Source organism: Sus scrofa, chromosome 13 (genome assembly GCF_054392235.1).
Source record: "Sus scrofa isolate SSC_HxYL_T2T_F1_AM1 chromosome 13, Sscrofa_HxYL_maternal_Yorkshire_Landrace_v2.0, whole genome shotgun sequence".
Taxonomy (NCBI): domain Eukaryota; kingdom Metazoa; phylum Chordata; class Mammalia; order Artiodactyla; family Suidae; genus Sus; species Sus scrofa.
Genome location: NC_139395.1, coordinates 145,329,019 through 145,347,835, shown reverse-complemented (window position 1 = coordinate 145,347,835; position 18,817 = coordinate 145,329,019). Strand labels below are relative to the sequence as shown.

At 40.6% G+C, this 18,817-nt stretch overlaps 1 protein-coding gene across 7 annotated transcripts in view; it reads left to right on the top strand.

Moving 5' to 3' along the window:
* The first annotated feature begins 2,038 nt into the window (after positions 1-2,038).
* The window catches only part of ATP13A4 (ATPase 13A4), a 160,196-nt gene continuing 143,417 nt past the window's right edge, over positions 2,039-18,817 (top strand). For 6 of the 7 annotated variants that reach the window (XR_014824548.1, XR_014824550.1, XR_014824549.1 and 3 more), the window contains exon 1: positions 2,324-2,542. Coding sequence is in view for 4 of the 7 variants with exons in the window: in XM_084990724.1 (XP_084846850.1) it covers positions 2,480-2,542 (63 nt within the window). In the remaining 3 variants the exon portion in view is untranslated. Of the gene's footprint in view, positions 2,191-2,323; positions 2,543-18,817 lie in introns of those variants that run through there. The other variant, XM_084990722.1, reaches the window with a different exon arrangement.

Genomic DNA, 18,817 nt, shown 5'->3' with positions numbered 1-18,817 from the left:
AAATATAATTCACATTTATGAAAATCAACTCTTTAAAAAGTATTTAATTTGGAGTTCCCATGGTGGCGCAACGGTTAACGAATTTAAGAACCATGAAGGTGTGGGTTCGATCCCTGGCCTTGCTCAGTGGGTTAAGGATCCGGCATTGCCATGAGCTGTGGTGTAGGTTGCAGACGTGGCTCAGATCCCGAGTTGCTGTGGCTGTGGGGTAGGCCAGCGACTACAGCTCCGATTAGACCCCTAGCCTGGGAACCTCAATATATCATGGGATGCAGCCCTAGAAAAGGCAAAAAGACTATATATATATATATATATATATATATATATATATATATATTTCAGTGAGTTTTAGTATATTCACAAAGTTTTGCTACCATGAGCACTATCTAAATTCAGAACATTTTCATTCCCCTAAAAAAATCCTATCCTCCTCATGGTTTGATCTTGTGATAAAATGTTTAATTTGGTTAAATTGTGCTAATAATTTTTAGAAATTCAGAGAACTGCATGTGTGTGTACACACACACACACATACACACACACACACCCATCCATAGATAGTAACTAGTATTACAATAGCTTACTTTTTTTTTTTTTTTAGGGCCACGCATGTGGCATATGGATGTTCTAAGGCTAGGGGTCTAATTAGAGTTTCAGCTGTCGGCCTGGACCACAGCCACAGCAACACCAGATCTGAGCTGCATCTGCAACCACGCTCCAGACAAAGCTGGATCCTTAACCCACTGAGTGAGGACAGGGATCAAACCTGTGTCCTCAAGGATGCTAGTCGGGTTTGTGACCACCTAAGCCTCAGTGGGAACTCCAACAGTAGTTTGCTTTTTACTGTTTATCTTATTTATATTTTACCATTTGCTCAATGTTTTACACACACACGTAAACACACACCCACTTTAGTCTTGGTCTTGTTAGGGTTTTTCCTTTCACGTCCCGGATACTAGTGTCAACTTTTTCTGTAGCTTGAAGGAGAGTGAGTGGACACAGCAAAGAAAATAATAACTCTCCATTATTGAACACACCTTGTTTCCCAGGCACGGGGCCTCATATAACAAATTTAGGAGGCAAGTTGCCTTATGATCGTCTTTATTTTACATGTGAGCAGATGGAGGCTTCTGGAGTTTATGAGACGTGTTATCCCAAGGTGGCTTAACTGGGAAAGTCAAAGTTTGAATCCAGGCCCTCCAAATGCAGAGCACATGCCTTTAAAAACTGCTGGGCTCTACTCCTTGCTATTAAATTGGGCATTTAATTTAATGATACCAACAACTCTTGATTGGAGCAGTACAATATGTTTTCCCAAGCCCTCCTTCAGTTCCTCCGATTACTGGATGAAAAGAGCCAGCCGCTTGCTGGTCACATGATCACACAGAGAGGCCAGTGTCGTTGGCCAAAAGGATTTTGTTTTTCTGTTTTTTGTTTTTCGTTTGTTTGTTTTTTCTAGAGTTTACATTTGGATGTGCATTCCCCTCCATCACACCAAGACTTCTGAGAGTTACCTTAGACTTCTGTTTTAGCTCTTATAATAACTAACCACCTTTTATCATATTTGTTTGCATATATAATCCTAACATCAGTCTGAGGGTAGCAAATATGACTTGAGGTATAAATGTCTTCCCTGTGCTCAAATAATGTATATTGAATGAACCTGTAAGAAAATTTACAAAATGAGTCTTGCCACATAGTCACTTGAATATTTTATTTCTGGACCTCCTTGAGAGTTTAGCCACCAAAATTTTAGTGAGAAGAGACTACCCAGAATAGTATGGTTATATCTTTGTTCTTTTTCTACAAGTTTCTCAAAAGAGTCAACGTAGTTCCCCAGACACATTAAGTGGAATGTGTTTTGCACACACAGGGAAATGTGATTTCAAACACCTTTTGAAGAGGATTAGTCATAATTTGTACCTTTTGTAAGCAAAATGAATGAAGATCCTATTAAAAGCCAATGGATTAGGCCTTTCATTGAGCAAATAAAATCTGCAGCTCTGTTAGCCTCCCTTCACCCCACGGACTTAGCCTCAGTGAATAAAGTGAATAAAGCAGTGACCTGGGAGTCCCTGTGCCTGCTCTCCACTCCTACAGGAGGTCCTGCCAATTCTGCATTGTCCCGCTGGATTTGCAGTCAGATGTCTTAGGCTGGCAGGCACTGCGCAGGCAATGAGCTCTTTCCCTGTAAGTTGGGCACAAAAAGATCAGCATGGGAGCAGCCTCCTTTGGGACAGAGAGAATGCAGCAAGCCAGGAGCCGGCAGAAATTCCTCCAAGCAGAGGGTGGCTCGTGGGAGGAGTTTGGTTTGCAAAGTATTGTCATTTGCTGAGAGAAGGTGTGTGCTCCAGAAGGAGTTTTAACCTGGAGGATCATTAACTCTTTCCGTCAGCTGGCGCTGCCGTGGCTCGGCAAGTTCAAGTTCGTCCTGGACGCATCTGCTCTGGAAGGTCAGGGAGGTGTGGAATCCTTTTCCATGGGGGACCACTTTGAGAAGGGCCAGCACGCTTTGCTCAATGAAGGAGAAGAGAATGAAATGGTAAGATTAGAACCTTCCCCTCTCACCATTCCCCCTCCCCAGCCTCCTGCACACACACACACACACACACACACACACACACACACACTTCTCTGTGATTTGACTCTGGTATAATGTGAGAAAAGATAATGTTCAAGAAGTCTTTCTTTCTCATAAATGTAACCTCAGAGAGGAGAAATTTGCTAGGAAGGAAATATCGTATTCATTTTATCGAGAATGTTTTCTTTTTAAGTAAAATCGAAAGGGAGAGAGGTACAAAGCCACTTTATGACATGTTTTTGAGCCTCATCAGTAAAGCAAGTTCTGTTCAAAACGTCTCATAATTTCAGCAAATCCCTTATGTTGGGAGCAGTGTATTCCCTGATAGGAAGAAGTGGTTCTTCTATAGCAAAGTAGGAGGACAGCTGGGTTCTGACCTTCTTCTGCTCACCTATCTGTGTTCACAGAGACGGCTGGACAGGGAAAACATATCAAATATTAGCAATCATCAGCCTCCATGCATTTCTGTTTACTTCTAGGATTTTACTTGTAGCTCCCTAGAGAGAGATTGGTTACAGAAAACTTTCTGGAGTTCACGGTCTCTTTTATTTTAAATGTGTTCCCACCTGGGAAACTGTAGGAAAATCAAAGATGATTCTTATGCTCTTGCTGAAATTAAAGCTGTAGTTCTCAATTACAATATAATCAAGAGAGTGTTAGAAATGTGTACTTCTGTTAATAAGGCCGTTCTGCTAATTGTGTAAGCACAGTCTCTTATGCCAGTAATGGTGTAATTAAAATGTTAAAATGTGATGCTCTCATTCTACAATAGCATTTTTATCTTCCTGGAATTAATGTATAAATAACAAACCCCAAAAGATATTTACTTCAAATGTTTTCTTGGTTAATTGCTTTAGCCCTGACTATTAAATTCTTTGTTCCTAAACTGGTCTTTCAAGTCTAATCTGCTTACCTGTTCCTATAGCAACAACATTTTTTGGACCTTCAAGGGTAGATCCCTTCTGCTATCAAAGCTAAAAACAATTATAAGGGAATAAACGGCATCCAAGTTTACATGGCTTTCTTAACCATCTTCTTACTTCCTCTGGATTCCATCACCAAGTGGCAATTACCTTTAGTCCCTACACAAATGTCAGCAGGAATGACCTTCTGACCCATATGGATATCATCCTTATTTTTCTCAAGTGTTTCCCCTATGTTAAGACAATTGAGAGAATTTTCTAAATAGGTTGAAAATTTGATCGCCACCTTGAATATTCTTTACCAGAAGGCAGAGTTCCCCGCCCGCGAATGATTTTTAAATTCTCCCTCAAATCCTCAGATGAAGACACACCTACTCTTTTCCCATACACTCATTTCTGCTCTTCCTGACTTTGTCATTCAAGAGTCATGAAGAATCAGCTACTTCCTGGTAAGACATTTCCAGGTCAAGGGAAAATACTATTCCTTCTTTAGCCTATGTGTTCTAGGGAAGCAATTTTGTTAATTGGTCATCTTCCTAGAAGTACCACCCAATCAATGCATAGGAGTGTCAATGTGTTTTTTTTGGTATTGTTTTGCCCTGTTTTTTGGCCATGCCTGCAGCATGTAGAAGTTCCCAGGCCAGGGAACTGCTTGTCTAATTGACATCAGCCATTAAGTCCAAGGATCAAACTCTCACCATAGCAGTGAAAACGCCAGATCCTTACCCACTTGGCCATCAGGGAACACCATCAGGGTGTCAACTTAGTTTTGCATGCAGCTGAAAGCCCAGTTAGGAGAGGGCCTTTGACATGGAAAGGGACACTGTGTTTTCTGGAGGGGAGTCATTTGGCTGGTAGCCTCAGTGGAGGTGCAGCCATTAGTATGCGCCCTTGAGCTCTCCATCCTGCTCTGCCTGGAGAAAACTGGCCACCTGCCTGTTGCTGTGTCTGACACTCTGTCCTTTTTTAACTCACTACTCCATTCCCTTCATCCAGTATAGTCCACTCTCAGAATTAGCAAGATATCTTAAATGCATTGCGCATATTTTTAACAGGGATTTTTAGTTTACGAAGTAGTTTCTTGGCCACTAGCTAATTTAGTTTTTGTTACACCCTGTGAAGTGGGTGCTATGATTCCCACTTTATGTTTTTTCTTTTCTTTTCTTTAGGCCACAGGTGCAGCATATGGAAGTTCCCTGGCTAGGGGTTGAATTGGAGCTGCATCTGCCAGCCTACACCACAGCCACAGCAAGGCACGATCCAAGGTGCATCTGTGACCCACACCACAGCTCATCACAATGCTGGAATCTTTAACTCATTGAGTGAGGCCAGGGAATGAATCCACATCCTCATGGATACTAGTTGGGTTTGTTTCCATTGAGCTACAATGGGAACACCTGGTTCCCATTTTAAAGAGGAGGAAACTGATGCCCTAGAATTTGCTTGTCTCATTTATATCAGCAATTAAGTCCAGGAGCTGAGACCCACATAGGTGGTTTAAGTTGGTAGACCAGCAGATAGCCCATTGATACCTTCTTCAGCTCTTCTGGAGGACATAACACTCTTAACAGGAGAACACACACCTTCTTTGTTTTTTTGTTTGTTTGTTTTTTGTTTTGTCTTTTTCTAGGGCCACACCTGTGGCATGTGGAGGGTCGAAGGCTAGGGGTCTAATCGGAGCTATAGCCACCAGCCTACGCCAGAGCCATAGCAACTCAGGATCCGAGCCACGTCTGTGATCTAAACCACAGCTCAGGGCAACGCTGGATCCTGAACCCACTGAGCAAGGCCAGGGATCAAACCTGCAACCTCATGGTTCCTAGTCAGATTCGTTAACCACTGAGTCACGATGGGAACTCGCACACATCCTCTTTGAATAAAACAAAGCTTAGGAGCATCAGATCTTAGATTCCCCAGGATCTATTGTTATGTGTGATCTGTATTTCCTGAGCCAGTGTAACTCCTTTGACCTCAATGTTGATCTCTTAGAAAATCAAGATTGTCTAGAAATGTGTAGTACCAATGTGTTTAGAGTTTCTTGCTTTCTAATACTCACTGTTTGGACCTTTGCAGAATTTGTTCCTCTGATGATAGAAATGACTGCAAATTTCAAGGGAAAACACTTAGAATAAGGTTTAGTCCTCATGTCAAATGAGGAAGCAAGGAATATTTTCAGGCTTAGTGTGGTGCCTGGGACTATCTTCCATTCTAGAATTAATAAAACAGGAACAAAAGAGCCACTCTAGGAGAACTGAAAGTCATACCCTTAAGTGTAAAATGAGACAAGAGCCAATGGAAGAAAGAATTGGTTAGGAGGACAAGGCCGGAAAGGGGACAAAGTGACCTTCAGAGAACTATCACCCAGATGGCTGCCTTAGAAAGGCCTTATAGAGGAGAACAATCTTTTTCTTCTTTTTTTTTTTTTAATTTTCTTTTCATGGCTGCACCTGTGGCATATGGAAATTCCTGGGCTAGGGGTTGAATTGGAGCTGAGCTGCTGGCCTATACCACAGGCACAGCAACATGGGATCTGAGCAGCATCTGTGACCTATAACACAGCTTGCAGCAATGCTGGATCCTTAACCCACTGATCAAGCCCAGGGATCAAACCTGCATCCTCATGGACACTCTGTTTGGTTCTTAACCTGCCGAGCCACAACAGGAACTCCAAGTCCAATTTCCAGACAGCACCATAATGGGACCAGAGGCCTGACTCTTGCTAGCCTTGGGATGGCCACTTGCCTGCTCTAGCCTGAGTTTTTGTATCCGTAAAATGGGAGTAGTCCTTCTCATTTCACCTGCCTCACAGGGCTCTTATGAGGATCAACTAAGTCTCTGCGGAAGTGTTAAGAAGAATAACATTCTGGAGAAGCGTAAGCTGATGTTATCTATGCAAAGATAGGAAGAGTCAGGACCTCAGCAATTAACCATTGGATAAATACTGTCCCCCCAAAAAAGAAGTCATTTTTTCTCATTAAATAGTGACAAGGGAGGAATATACCCTTTCATTCACAAGCTATAGAGACATTTATAAACAGAAAGGAGCTGAGTTTCTTTGTAACCTGCCTTAGAGTACTTACTTTGGAAAACACCTACCAGTCTTAGGACTCAGTTTTCTTATTTGTAAAGGGATTGTATCAAGCTGGGAGCTCAAATTCCTTTAACTTCTGATGTTATTTATGTATCTTTATTATGAAGGAGCTTAGAAACACTGAGTGTTCATTTCCTTACACCATGAATGAACAAAAATGCAGTTTAATTGATTCAAACTTTACTTAACATTATCATTAATTACACTCTAATGAAATCATACTCTTTTGGGGGTAAGTGTTTTGTCCCAGAGAGACTTGATTTTTTTTTTCTTCCAGGGAGATTTGATTTAAAAATTAGGGAGTTCCCGTTGTGGCTCAGTGGTTAACGAATCCGACTAGGAACCATGAGGTTGCGGGTTCGGTCCCTGCCCTTGCTCAGTGGGTTGACGATCCGGCGTTGCCGTGAGCTGTGGTGTAGGTTGCAGACACGGCTCGGATCCCACGTTGCTGTGGCTCTGGCGTAGTCTGGGGGCTGCGGCTCTATTTCGACCCCTAGCCTGGGAACCTCCATATGCTGCGGGAGCGGCCCAAAGAAATAGCAAAAATAAATAAATAAATAAAAATAAAAATAAAATAAAAATTATGTACTCTGATTTTTTCTTTCCTAGATATTAGGAAATCAAAAAGGAAAAAACACCTTGATTTTTTCTGATTATTAAAGAATCATATGTTGATTGTGAAAATCTTGAAATGACATAGAAAGGCCTAAATAATGAATTAAATATGATAAATGAATTTTCCAACTAGACACGCCAATAGTATTAAATTGGTGACTCTCCTTCCAGACTTACTAAAATGCGTACATAAAGCCTATCACTTTCTAATTATTTTACTACATTTTAATATTATCTATATGCTCTTGTGGTTATTTATCCATTGTAGCTGTCTCATGGAAGCACTACATAATGTTATACTCCTGTACATCTCTTCCCAGTTCTGCATTCAGTGACATTACATTAGTAGCTTGAAATGAATAATGTTGGGAGTATTTATGCCCTAGAAATTGGCAGGTGTTACCAGAACTTCTACCTGCCTCATAGGAAGGCTGGTTGTTAAATATATTTTTTTCTTTCTTTCTTTCTTTCTTTCTTTCTTTCTTTCTTTCTTTCTTTCTTTCTTTCTTTCTTTCTTTCTTTCTTTCTTTCTTTCTCTTTCTTTCTTTCTCTTTCTTTCTTTCTTTCTTTCTTTCTTTCTTTCTTTCTTTCTTTCTTTCTCTTTCTTTCTTCCTTCCTTCCTTCCTTCCTTCCTTCCTTCCTTCCTTCCTTCCTTCCTCATTCTTTTGGCTGCAGCAGCTTGATGTGGGATCTCAGTTTCCAGAGCAGGGATGGAACCCAGGCCACAGCAGCAAAAATGAGTCCTAACCACTAGACTACCAGGGAACTCCCCATATTATTTCTTCGAGATTTTACTTCCCTTTCTTCCCCCCATACATGTAAAAATTCAATAAGTGTATTGTATTTGGATATCATCCATTTGCTCTATGTACCATGCCAAAACAAAATACTGTCGATCACAATTTATTGTTAAAACAATGCATGCACCTATTCAAAAATATGTATTGTTTTAAATAAAAGATGGAGTCCATTTACGCTTTTTTATTTATTTTATTTATTTATTTATTTTGTCTTTTTGCCTTTTCTAGGGCCGCTCCTGCGGCATATGGAGGTTCCCAGGCTAGGGGTCCAATCGGAGCTGTAGCTGCTGGCCTATGCCAAAGCCACAGCAATTAGGGATCCGAGCCGCGTCTGCAACCTACACCACAGCTCACGGCAATGCCAGATCCTTAACCCACTGAGCAAGGCCAGGGATTGAACCTGCAACCTCATGGTTCCTAGTCAGATTCGTTAACCACTGAGCCACGACAGGAACTCCTGCCCTCTTTTTAAAGCTGGCCTTTTCATTATACTCAAAACAAATTATGGATACATTTTCCTTTTGATATTTATAGTTCTGCATAAGAATTTTAATGTTTAAATTGTGTTTAGATGGATTATGCTATATTAAGCAAATCTCTTGTGTTGCATATTTATTTTTAATTTTTTTTTCTTTTTGGTTGTGATGGACACCTCTGTACATGTATTTTTATATATTTATTGGATCATTCCATTAGGATAAAGTCCTAGAAGAGCATTGCTGCACTAAAGGGGGTATGTGTTTTACTTATTTTTATTTATTTATTTATTTGGTCTTTTTAGCCTTTTCTTGAGCTGATCCCGTGACATATGGAGGATCCCAGGCTAGGGGTCTAATCGGAGCTGTAGCCGCCAGCCTACGCCAGAGCCACAGCAACTCGGGATCTGAGCCGCATCTGAGACCCACACCACAGCTCCCGGCAGAGCCAGATCATTAACCCACTGAGCAAGGCCAGGAATTGAACCCGCAGCTTCATGGTTCCTAGTCGGATTCGTTTACCATGGCGCCACGATGGGAACTCCAGGGGTGTGTGTTTTAAATCTCGATTGATACATAATGCCAAGTCGCCCTCCTTAAGATTGTGGTCGTACCAATTTATACTCTGAGTAGTGATCATTTTTGAACATACTTGCTTTGTCTACCATACAGGCCAACACTGAGCAGTATCAACTTTTTTTAACTTTGGCTCATCTGGTACGTGAAAATGATACTTTATGGCTGCACTATTTTGCATTTCTTTGAAGTTGATCACATCTCTGTATGTTTACTAGCATTTAAAAGTTTTATTAAAGTATGTTGATGTACAATATTGTGATAATTTCTGCTTTACAACAAAGTGATTCAGTTATACATAGACATATATTCATTCTTTTTCAGGTTCTTTTCCCATATAGGTTATCACAGAATATAAGTAGAGTTCCCTGTGCTATACAGAAGGTCTCCACTGACCATCCATTCCATGTGCAATAGTGTATATAACTAGCATTTTTTTTTTTTTAACTAGAGTATCTTAATGTTATCACTGATGTTATATCAACTAGTAGACTGGGTAACCAAAAAGTAGTGACTGTGGAAAAGCAAGAGAAACTCTTTGTGAACTTCCAAGTCGTTTCTGAGAACGGCAAAAAGTTGGTGCCAGGGGCACATAATATGGTCGCAGGGTGGTGTGTGGTCTTCACCACATTGGAAGTCCTGTCGTGCCTTCAGCATGAGCTGGGGACATCTGTCCCTGGCAATTATTTGCTTCACTTTGATAGCTGATGTTGGCCTTTTCTTCCCTAACGCCAGGGAGCGAAAGCACCTCCCCCACCTCAATAGCCACTTATTTATTATGCTCCGGGAGCACCTCCGAATTGGTTGCCAATGTTAACTAGTGAACCCACAGATCTCATAGTGGAGGAATTGTGTCCCGACTGAGACATTTTGTCAGCTGAAGTGTTCAGGAAGCTGGGCCACTGGCCAAGTCTAGTGTTTTTATTCTTGATTCATTGCTGTAGAACTCCCATGAAGTCAACTCATCTCTGATTGAAACTCTTGAAGAATAAGATTTAATGGCTTCTTGAGAACAGGGACCTTGCTTGATTCACCTTTCTATGGCCTCCTTCTCCCCTTTCCTGCTATCCCCAGGATTTAGCACAGTGCTTGGCACGAACACTCAGGGCACATTTGATGGTACAGTTGCAAGCTCCATTAACCTGCCATTTTGCATTCTGAGAAGAACAGGGAGGCTTCAGGGCTCAAAGGGAGAAATAGTTTGAGTACTTTAAAGAGAAACCTAGGAAATTTTATGTTATTTATTTGGGATTGTCAATCGTCTTGTGAATTTATCAACTGAACGCTACGCTCTCTCCCTCAAGCATGAGCAAAGCTTATTCTTCAGTTAATTAGCCATCCTACACAATTTTTCTGTGAGATATCTTATTCTACTCTTTTATCCATTCACGTATAAACTCAACAAATATTTACCAAAAGCCTATTCTGTGCCAGGAGTCCTCTTTGCTAACCAAAGAGGATTTCGTGTGAATGATAAATAGTTTCTGTTTTCAAGGAGTTCACAGTCGAGTGGGCAGGACCAAGTATAGAATTTGTGGGGCCCAGTGCAAAATGATAATGAAGTGCCCTTGGGTCAACAATTATGAAGAACTTCAGGATGGTCCAGCAGAGCATTGTACCAAGTTCAGAGCACTTGCAGGAGCAGGGTCCAGTGTGACTGTCCAAGCCATGTGGTCATGAAGCTGGTCCTACAAGTGGGGGAAACCGGGTAAAAACATGACGGAAATGTGATGAAATAGGTACCATTGTGGGATTTATGCATACAGAGGGGTGGGAGCACAGAAGGAACTCAGTCAAAGAACACTTCAAGGGGAAAGACAGGGTTTAAATTTCCCCGGAGGAGTAGGTAAGGGAAGGCCGGACTGTGAAGGACTTTATAAGACATCCTAATGAATGTACATTTTATCTTTTCCAATCATTCTCAAGCCCTGGTCCATGAAAACACCATGGCAGGATCAAGTTGGAGAGACTATAAACAATAGATTCCTAGGCCCCCATTACATACTTACTGACTTAGAAGCTTTGATGGTGGAACTGGATTTGGTCAGAATGCTCGTGTGATGACAGCTCAAGGGACACAGTGGAGGAACCTCTGGAAGATTCAGAATAGGGACTGGTACAGTAGGATTTGCTTCCCCCAAGGCTGTTACATCAGGGGGAGAGGAAGAACTGTTGGAGGAGGAGAGTCAAGGAAGGAGTGTTTGAAATAGTCTAGGTGAGAGATTCAGGCGTACAGCTCGTCAGAGAGGATGCTAAGTGGCGAATGGATTTAAGAGACTTTGTAATCTGTAGACTGTGGGGTAAGAGAGAGAGATGATGATGATGATGATGATGATGATGATGATGATGATGATGAAGAATTTATTTTTAGGGCCGCACCTGCAGATATGGAGGTTCCCAGGCTAGGAGTCAAATCGGAGCTGCAGCTGCTGGTCTATACCACAGCACAGCAATGCTAAATCCGTAACCCACTGAGTGAGGCCAGGGATCGAACCCGCATCCTCATGATACTAGTAGTGTTCATTAACCACTGAGCCACCACAGGAACCCAAGAGAGAATATTATTAAGGAAGACTTTAGTGTTCCTACTCTGTCCAATGGGAGAAGATGATGCTACCTTTAATCCTGTAGGGAAAGTAAAAACTAATTGGGGGTGGGAATGGCAATAGTAGTTATGAAAACTTACAGGGTGATTGATCTGAACTAAGAAACTTACACATAGTAACTTTTTTAACCCTCTCAGCATCCCTAGGAGTAATGATCATTTCTTTTCTACAAATGAGAAAACTGAAGCACAGAGAAATTAAATGACATGTCTAAGTTCATTTGGTTAAGGAAATGGAAAGATATAGCTTAAGTGCCCACTTTAAATATGGTGGTTTACTGCCTTGTAGGTGTTGTTAAATTCTTGGCACACTATTTTACTTGTTGGTGGCAAAAACAGCAGGGCATAATGGAAAGGAACTCAACATTAGGAGCCTGGAGTCGACGAGCACTGTAGTGTTAGCTGTGAAATTATTTATTCTCACAACCTTAAACAAGACTGGGGCTACCTCTCTTTGACTTCACATCATTTACAAGATGGAGATAATAATACCTTAAGGTTTAAGCAAGGGACCAATGCAGATGGTTTCTTGGGGTCCTCTCCAACATGCATAAAATATAACTTATAAAGTCTTGAAACAGGTGGATAAAATCTCTGTGAAACATATTCAGAAATTTGAAATGACACTCTTGAGTTTTTCAAAGTTCTACAAGATTGTTTAGTCACGGAAAGAAGAACATATCTGGAGATATTACATGAAATGAAATTCATAGTAGTCCCTGTATGAATTATTCATGAATAAGGGACTGAAGAGTAGATCTATTTATGAATAATTAACCAGTGCTGAACCCTATAGCTTCCTTAGGCCCAGAGAAGACACAGAGCACAGGGACTTGACCTTCAAAAGAGCTGGTAATTTGGTGAAATGTCCAGAGGAAATTTACTCCTGGGAGCCAGTTTCAAGACTCTGTGGTTCTTTCAAAATCTTGTGAAGACTAACCAGAGTGGGACTACCTATCTACACGGCCTAAGCTATTTCTAGATGCCCATCATGTAAACCTTGGTGAGTTGCTTGAAAACACAACCGGAGGGAGTTAAAAGGCAGCTCAGAACATCGCCTCCTCACATTTGTCCTCACCTGAGGCTAGTCTTATGGAAAATGAGCACAGGTATGCCCTAGATGCCCCCTCAGAATAAGAACAGAAGGTAGCCCAAATGTGCTGCGTGCTTTCTGGAGAAATATTATGTCCCTCAGGCCAGGATGCTTTCTGATTTTAGTGGCTGCACACACTTTCTGACTTTACTGGCTGCAACCATAATAACCTTAGCAATTTTCAGATTCTGTTAACTTCTTAGGGAAACCATGGCTGGAAGATGTTGAATCTCTGATGGTCCGATCTCAGGATCGGTACAGAGAAGATGATACTGTGAAGAAGGATCAATTGTTGAGACTAGTTCAGAACCAAAAGCACCCAAGAATTCAGTTTGGATAGATTAGTGGTCCCTTCTACTTGCTTTTTAATGGAAGAATAAAGTTGATTTTTATGGCCCACATTTACCTTCAACATTGCTCTCCCTCAGCTTGGAATCGCCAAGGATGCTAAGGATCTTTCAGCTTGGAGACCATGCCTCTCTGGGTAGGTCTTTCCTTTAGCTAATTCCAAGAGACAATTTTTTACTTCTCATTTTCTCTGATCACCCAAATGTGGTCATTTTGCTCTTCTCAGAATGCATTATATACTTTCTCTGCCAGGGATGTGTCTTCACTCTGATACCTGGCTGTCAGAATCCTGTCCATCCTTCGGAATTTGTCTCAAATCTGACCCCTTCCTTAAAAGCCATGTGGGGGCACCTGGGTCACACTTGACCATTTCCTCATCTGGAGCAGATTTGAATGCCTGCTATAGCAATTTTCACTAGGTTTTGAAGTGGAGTCACATGTTTATCCTTCTCCCACAAGAAATCGTGGGATAGTATGGGCAGGTGCTGTGTCTTGTTTCATGTCTATGTTTTACATGTAACACTGAAGTTACTTAATATGTGGCTGATAAGGTAGATTGAGATTTTGTTCAAATATTTCAAGAGTTTTTCTCTTTCCTGATTCAGTGGAGTCATTCATCTCAATTTTACAAAAGGAAGCACTGAGACATTGTCGAATTTGTTCAATTCTGGAAGCCAAGAAGCAGCAAAAACAGATCTTGAACCTCAGTAGCTTGATTGCAAAGCTCCTGCTGCAACTACAATAGCTCCTTGGTTACCCTCACTGCTACCACCCCTACTAATACTACTGTCTCTATTACTGCTATCACTACTATTACTACCACCACGACTAGCACTATTATTATCACCACTACTACCATTACTGCCTCTATTACCATCACTACTGTGATTACCGTTACTACCATTGTTACCACTATTACCACCACCATGACTACCACCACTGCTGCCACTACTGGTACCATTACTACCACTAGCACCACTACCGCTATTACCATCACCACCATGACTAGTATTACTACGACCATTACTACCACTATTGCCACCACTACCACTACTATTACTGCCACGGCCACTACTACAACTACTACATAAACCCAAGACAGTGTATATCAGTGTAGCAGCTATTTTATGCTTTGGGCTCCTTTTGAGCTTGTGGGAAACACCCTCTGTTCCTCTTTTTACACAAGTCACAGCGCTCCGATTTTCTGTGCATAGGGCACAGATCGCCAATACCCCCCTGCGGTTTTTAGTTATCTGTGTGTGCCTGCATCCCCTAAGCGATCTCACCTCATGCTCTTATCCCTCTGCCAGGGTGGCCTCCTTGGCTTGTTACTCGGTGTGGTGCCAGGCTTCTAGTGGGGTCCCCTGTTTGACCTGATCTTAGCTGGTCCCTTTGTGTTTGGGTTTCAGGAAGTGGTACTTGGTCAATATTCCTCTTCATCCTGTCCTTGACAGCCACTTCCATCTTCTATCAGTTATTGGCTTTCGGTAGGAGTTTTCATTGCTTGGGCATGATTTTGTAGAATCCTGATTTCAGGATGTTGAGTGGTAGAAGGGGTTTGCTTCTATTCTTCATTTAGCATCAGTGGATTTTTGCTTGGGTCCTGGGAGAGGATTTTCTACTTAGAAATAATATGTCAATTTAGTTATATTAGTTTTCTTCTCAAGACCTCACATGGGGCCTTCTAATAACTCCAGGATTATGTATCCCCAAGTGTTAAGCCAGTGGAAAAAAATAACTTGCTTTTCTTTCAATCATCTCAGCAAAAAAGAGGAGCAAAAAAGACTCATCTTTTCTCACTGTCTCTGACTGGGTCATCTCTCCTTTTCAAACTTATTGGTGTGGACAGGGAAATATCATGGTCTTAGTCACATGCCTGGTCCTAGAGTTGGGGTCAGAGTCAACCCTATATGAAATACATCAGCAGAGGGAGGTGAAAGGGACAGTTTGACAGAAGAAAATTGAGGTATTGGATGCTATCACCTGGAATGAGATAAATGGGGATTGGGTGGCCTAAACAAAAAATGCGAATGGACAAAAAAACAGAATTTCCAATCTGATAGTCAACAAATAATAGTTTAGTTGAAGTGAACAAATAATGTTTAAAGGGGTCAAGTGCCCCTGTAATATTGTTTTTTGCCTGAGAGAATATATATATAGAATTTTCCTGATGGTATTTTAAAGAGAAGAGGTAGAAAAGGGCTTTTAAAATATATACTAAAAAAAAATTGGAGTTCCCATCATGGCTCGGTGGAAATGAATCTGACTAGCATCCATAAGGACGCAGGTTTGATTCCTGGCTTTGTTCAGTGGGCTAAGGATCTGGTGTTGCCATGAGCTGTGGTGTAGGTTGCAGATGCAGCTCAGACAGCATGTTGATGTGGCTGTGGTGTAGGCCGGTGGCTACAGCTCCAATTCGATCCCTAGCCTGGGAACCTCCATATGGTGTGGAGTAAAAAAATAAAATAAAATAAAGTAAAATAAGTAAAATATGCATTTATTTTTCTGATTTTATTTTTATTTAAATTTATTTTTAAATTGAAGGATAGTTGACTTAAAATGTATTTAAGTCAAAAAGTAAAATAAAATATGTATTTATTTTTCTGATTTTATTTTTATTTAAATTTATTTATTTATTTTCATTTTATTTTATTTTATTTTTTTGTCTTTTTGCCATTTCTTGGGCCGCTCCCGTGGCATACGGAGGTTCCCAGGCTAGGGGTCTAATCGGAGCTGTAGCTGTTGGCCTACACCAGAGCCACAGCAGTGCGGGATCTGAGCTGTGTCTGCGACCTACACCACAGCTCAGGGCAACGCCAGATCCTTAACGCACTGAGCAAGGGCAGGGATTGAACCCGCAACCTCATGGTTCCTAGTAGGATTAGTTAACCACTGCGCCACGACAGGAACTCCCAAATTTATTTTTGAATTGAAGGATAGTTGACTTAAAATGTATTTGTTTCAGGTGTAAAGCAAAGTGATTTGGTTGCACATATATATATATGTATATATTTAAATATACTATATATATATTTTCTGATTATTGTCCATTATAGGTTATTATAGGATATTGAATATAGTTCCCTCTTCTATACAGTAAATCCTTGTTTTTTTAAATCTATTTTATATATTATAGTGTGTATCTGTTAATCCCATACTCCTAATTTATCCCTCCCCCCCACTTTCCCTTTGATAGCCATAGGTTTATTTTTTATGTTTGTGACTCTGTCTCTATTTCGTAAATAAGTTCATTTGTTTTTTTTTAAATTCCACTTATAAATGATACCATATAATATTTGTCTTTGTTTGACTTCATTTAGCATAATAATTTCTAGGCCCACTTATGTTGCTATTTTCTGGTATTCGATGATTAAAATGTGTACAATACAGAAGTAAAAGAAGAATGACAATGATGCCATCACCAAGGCAAATACCAAATACCACTAGTATTTTATTTGATACATTTATCTTTCAGTCTTTTTTTTTTTTTTTGGCGTGCCCATGTTGTCTCTGTGAGTATGCAGGTTCAATCTCAGTCCTCACTCAGTGGGTTAAGGATCTGGCATTCCTGCAACCTGTGGCATATGCCTCAGCTGCAGCTCCAATTCAACCCCTAGCTTGGGAACTTCCATATGCCACAGTTGTGGCTGTTAAAAAAAAAAAATTCCATGTAAGAGTTTCTGCTGGCTCAGCAGGTTAAAGATCTGGCATTATCACTGCTGTGGCTCACTTTGTTGCTGTGGTGCAGCTTTGATACCTGGCCTGGGAACTTCTGCTTTCCATGGGCATGGCCAGAAAATGTTATTACGTATATATCTCCCCCTATATTATTGAAAATACTTAAATGTTATTTTAATGGCTGTATAATATTATTTAATGATTACTCAATTCTTATATACATGGATCGCTTTCTATTGCTACGAATATTACAGTGACTATCTCTGCATATGAATCTTGTCTGCATTTTGTGTTAGAGGGATTTTTTTTTTTTTTTTTAGAAAAACTGTCTTTCTCAGTTCCTAAAATCATGCCCTTTGAGGGTCTGTGCATTTGCAAGGCAAGATGGGCTTTCAAAATCCCACTCAAGAGTAGAGCTCTAGGAGTTCCTGTCGTGGCTCAGTGGTTAAGGAATCCGACTAGGAACCATGAGGTTGTGGGTTTGATCCCTGGCCTTGCTCAGTGGGTTAAGGATCCGGCATTGCCGTGAGCTGTGGTTTGGGTTGCAGACACGGCTTGGATCCCGTGTTGCTGTGGCTGTGGTGTAGGCCTGTGGCTACTGCTCTGATTAGACCCCTAGCCTGGGAACCTCCATATGCCGAGGGAGTGGCCCAAGAAAAGGCAAAAAGACAAAAAAAAAAAAAAAAAAAAAAAAGAGTAGAGATCTAGACTCACAGGGAACTGCAGGAAAGGATATGGTTATGATGCTCAGAAATGCCACTTTTGCAACTCCCCATCTCAGAACCATGAAGAGGAATGTGTAATAGACAATTGTGAAGCTTCTATTTATTTAAAGGCTTTTGGGGCAAAAGGCATAACATGCATATAAAGGATCAGTTCTGACCACAGCACTCCCAAAAAGGACTGCAACAATAGATTGGGGAGGCTCTATATTTCATTTCAGAAAAGTTTTCCAGGTATCTTCCCTCTGCTATTAATACCCTAAGAGGAATAAATAAAAGCTAGATTTCCTATTATCTTGGTATCAAACTCTATCCTCTGTGGCCACAGCTGTAGTATCTGTTCTTTAATAAAGGCTTGATTATGGGGGCTTTCAACCTGTTGGAAGAAAAATCCAATCATCTTCCTTCTGAATTTTTACACAAGATCACAGAGCAGGAAAAAAATTATTTTTGAATTTTAACATTATCGAAATAATTGTCTACAAAAGCTCCCATATATACATTAATGGGCCAATTGAAAAATAGCAAAAGAATATGCAAATAAAAATAGAATATTTTATTACCCCAAGGAGGATATGCTTTTCTATTTAATTTTTCACGACTTACTCATCAACAATTCACTGTTGTATCTTCAATGCTTAGAAAAATGCCTGGCACATAGGAAGTAAATAATACACATTTTTGGAGTAAACAAATGATGAATGATGGATGAATGTAGCTAGTTATATTTACATCCCAAAATCATATGAAATAGCATACAAATTGAAAGATAAATATGGATTAGAATTTAAAGAAACAGGTGCCTGATTTACTACAGTTCATTTCACCTATTCCACTGAATCACAGCATCTCTGTCCAGAAGTTCCTTCAAAGTTTATCTGGACTTTTCCTGCCCCTTTCTTTACCCATTCAACCTTTCCTTAAATGCCCTCAGAGAAGGAAACTTATCATAAGACAAATCATTTCCTTGTAAGACAGAGCCAGCTCTTTAAAAAGCTCTTCCTTATGTTGAACTGAAAAGTGGTTCTATTAACCTGAATTCATTAGTCTTGCTTCTTTTGCGTTTGGGGGCTACCTGTCAAAAATCAGCTCCCATTCCTACAACTGTTCTTGTGTGTTCCTCTGCCCCACCCCAAAGGCAGCTCTTCTCCAATCTAAACCTTCTGTTTCTTTCGTCGCTCTTCGTGTGGCACATTTCTTTGAAATTCACCTCTGAAAATCTTGGAATGATTCTTTCATGAAGCTACCTCCTCTTAGTGTAATTCTCTCTTTGAAATCCACCGAGATTCTGGGATAAAGGGGTGAACAT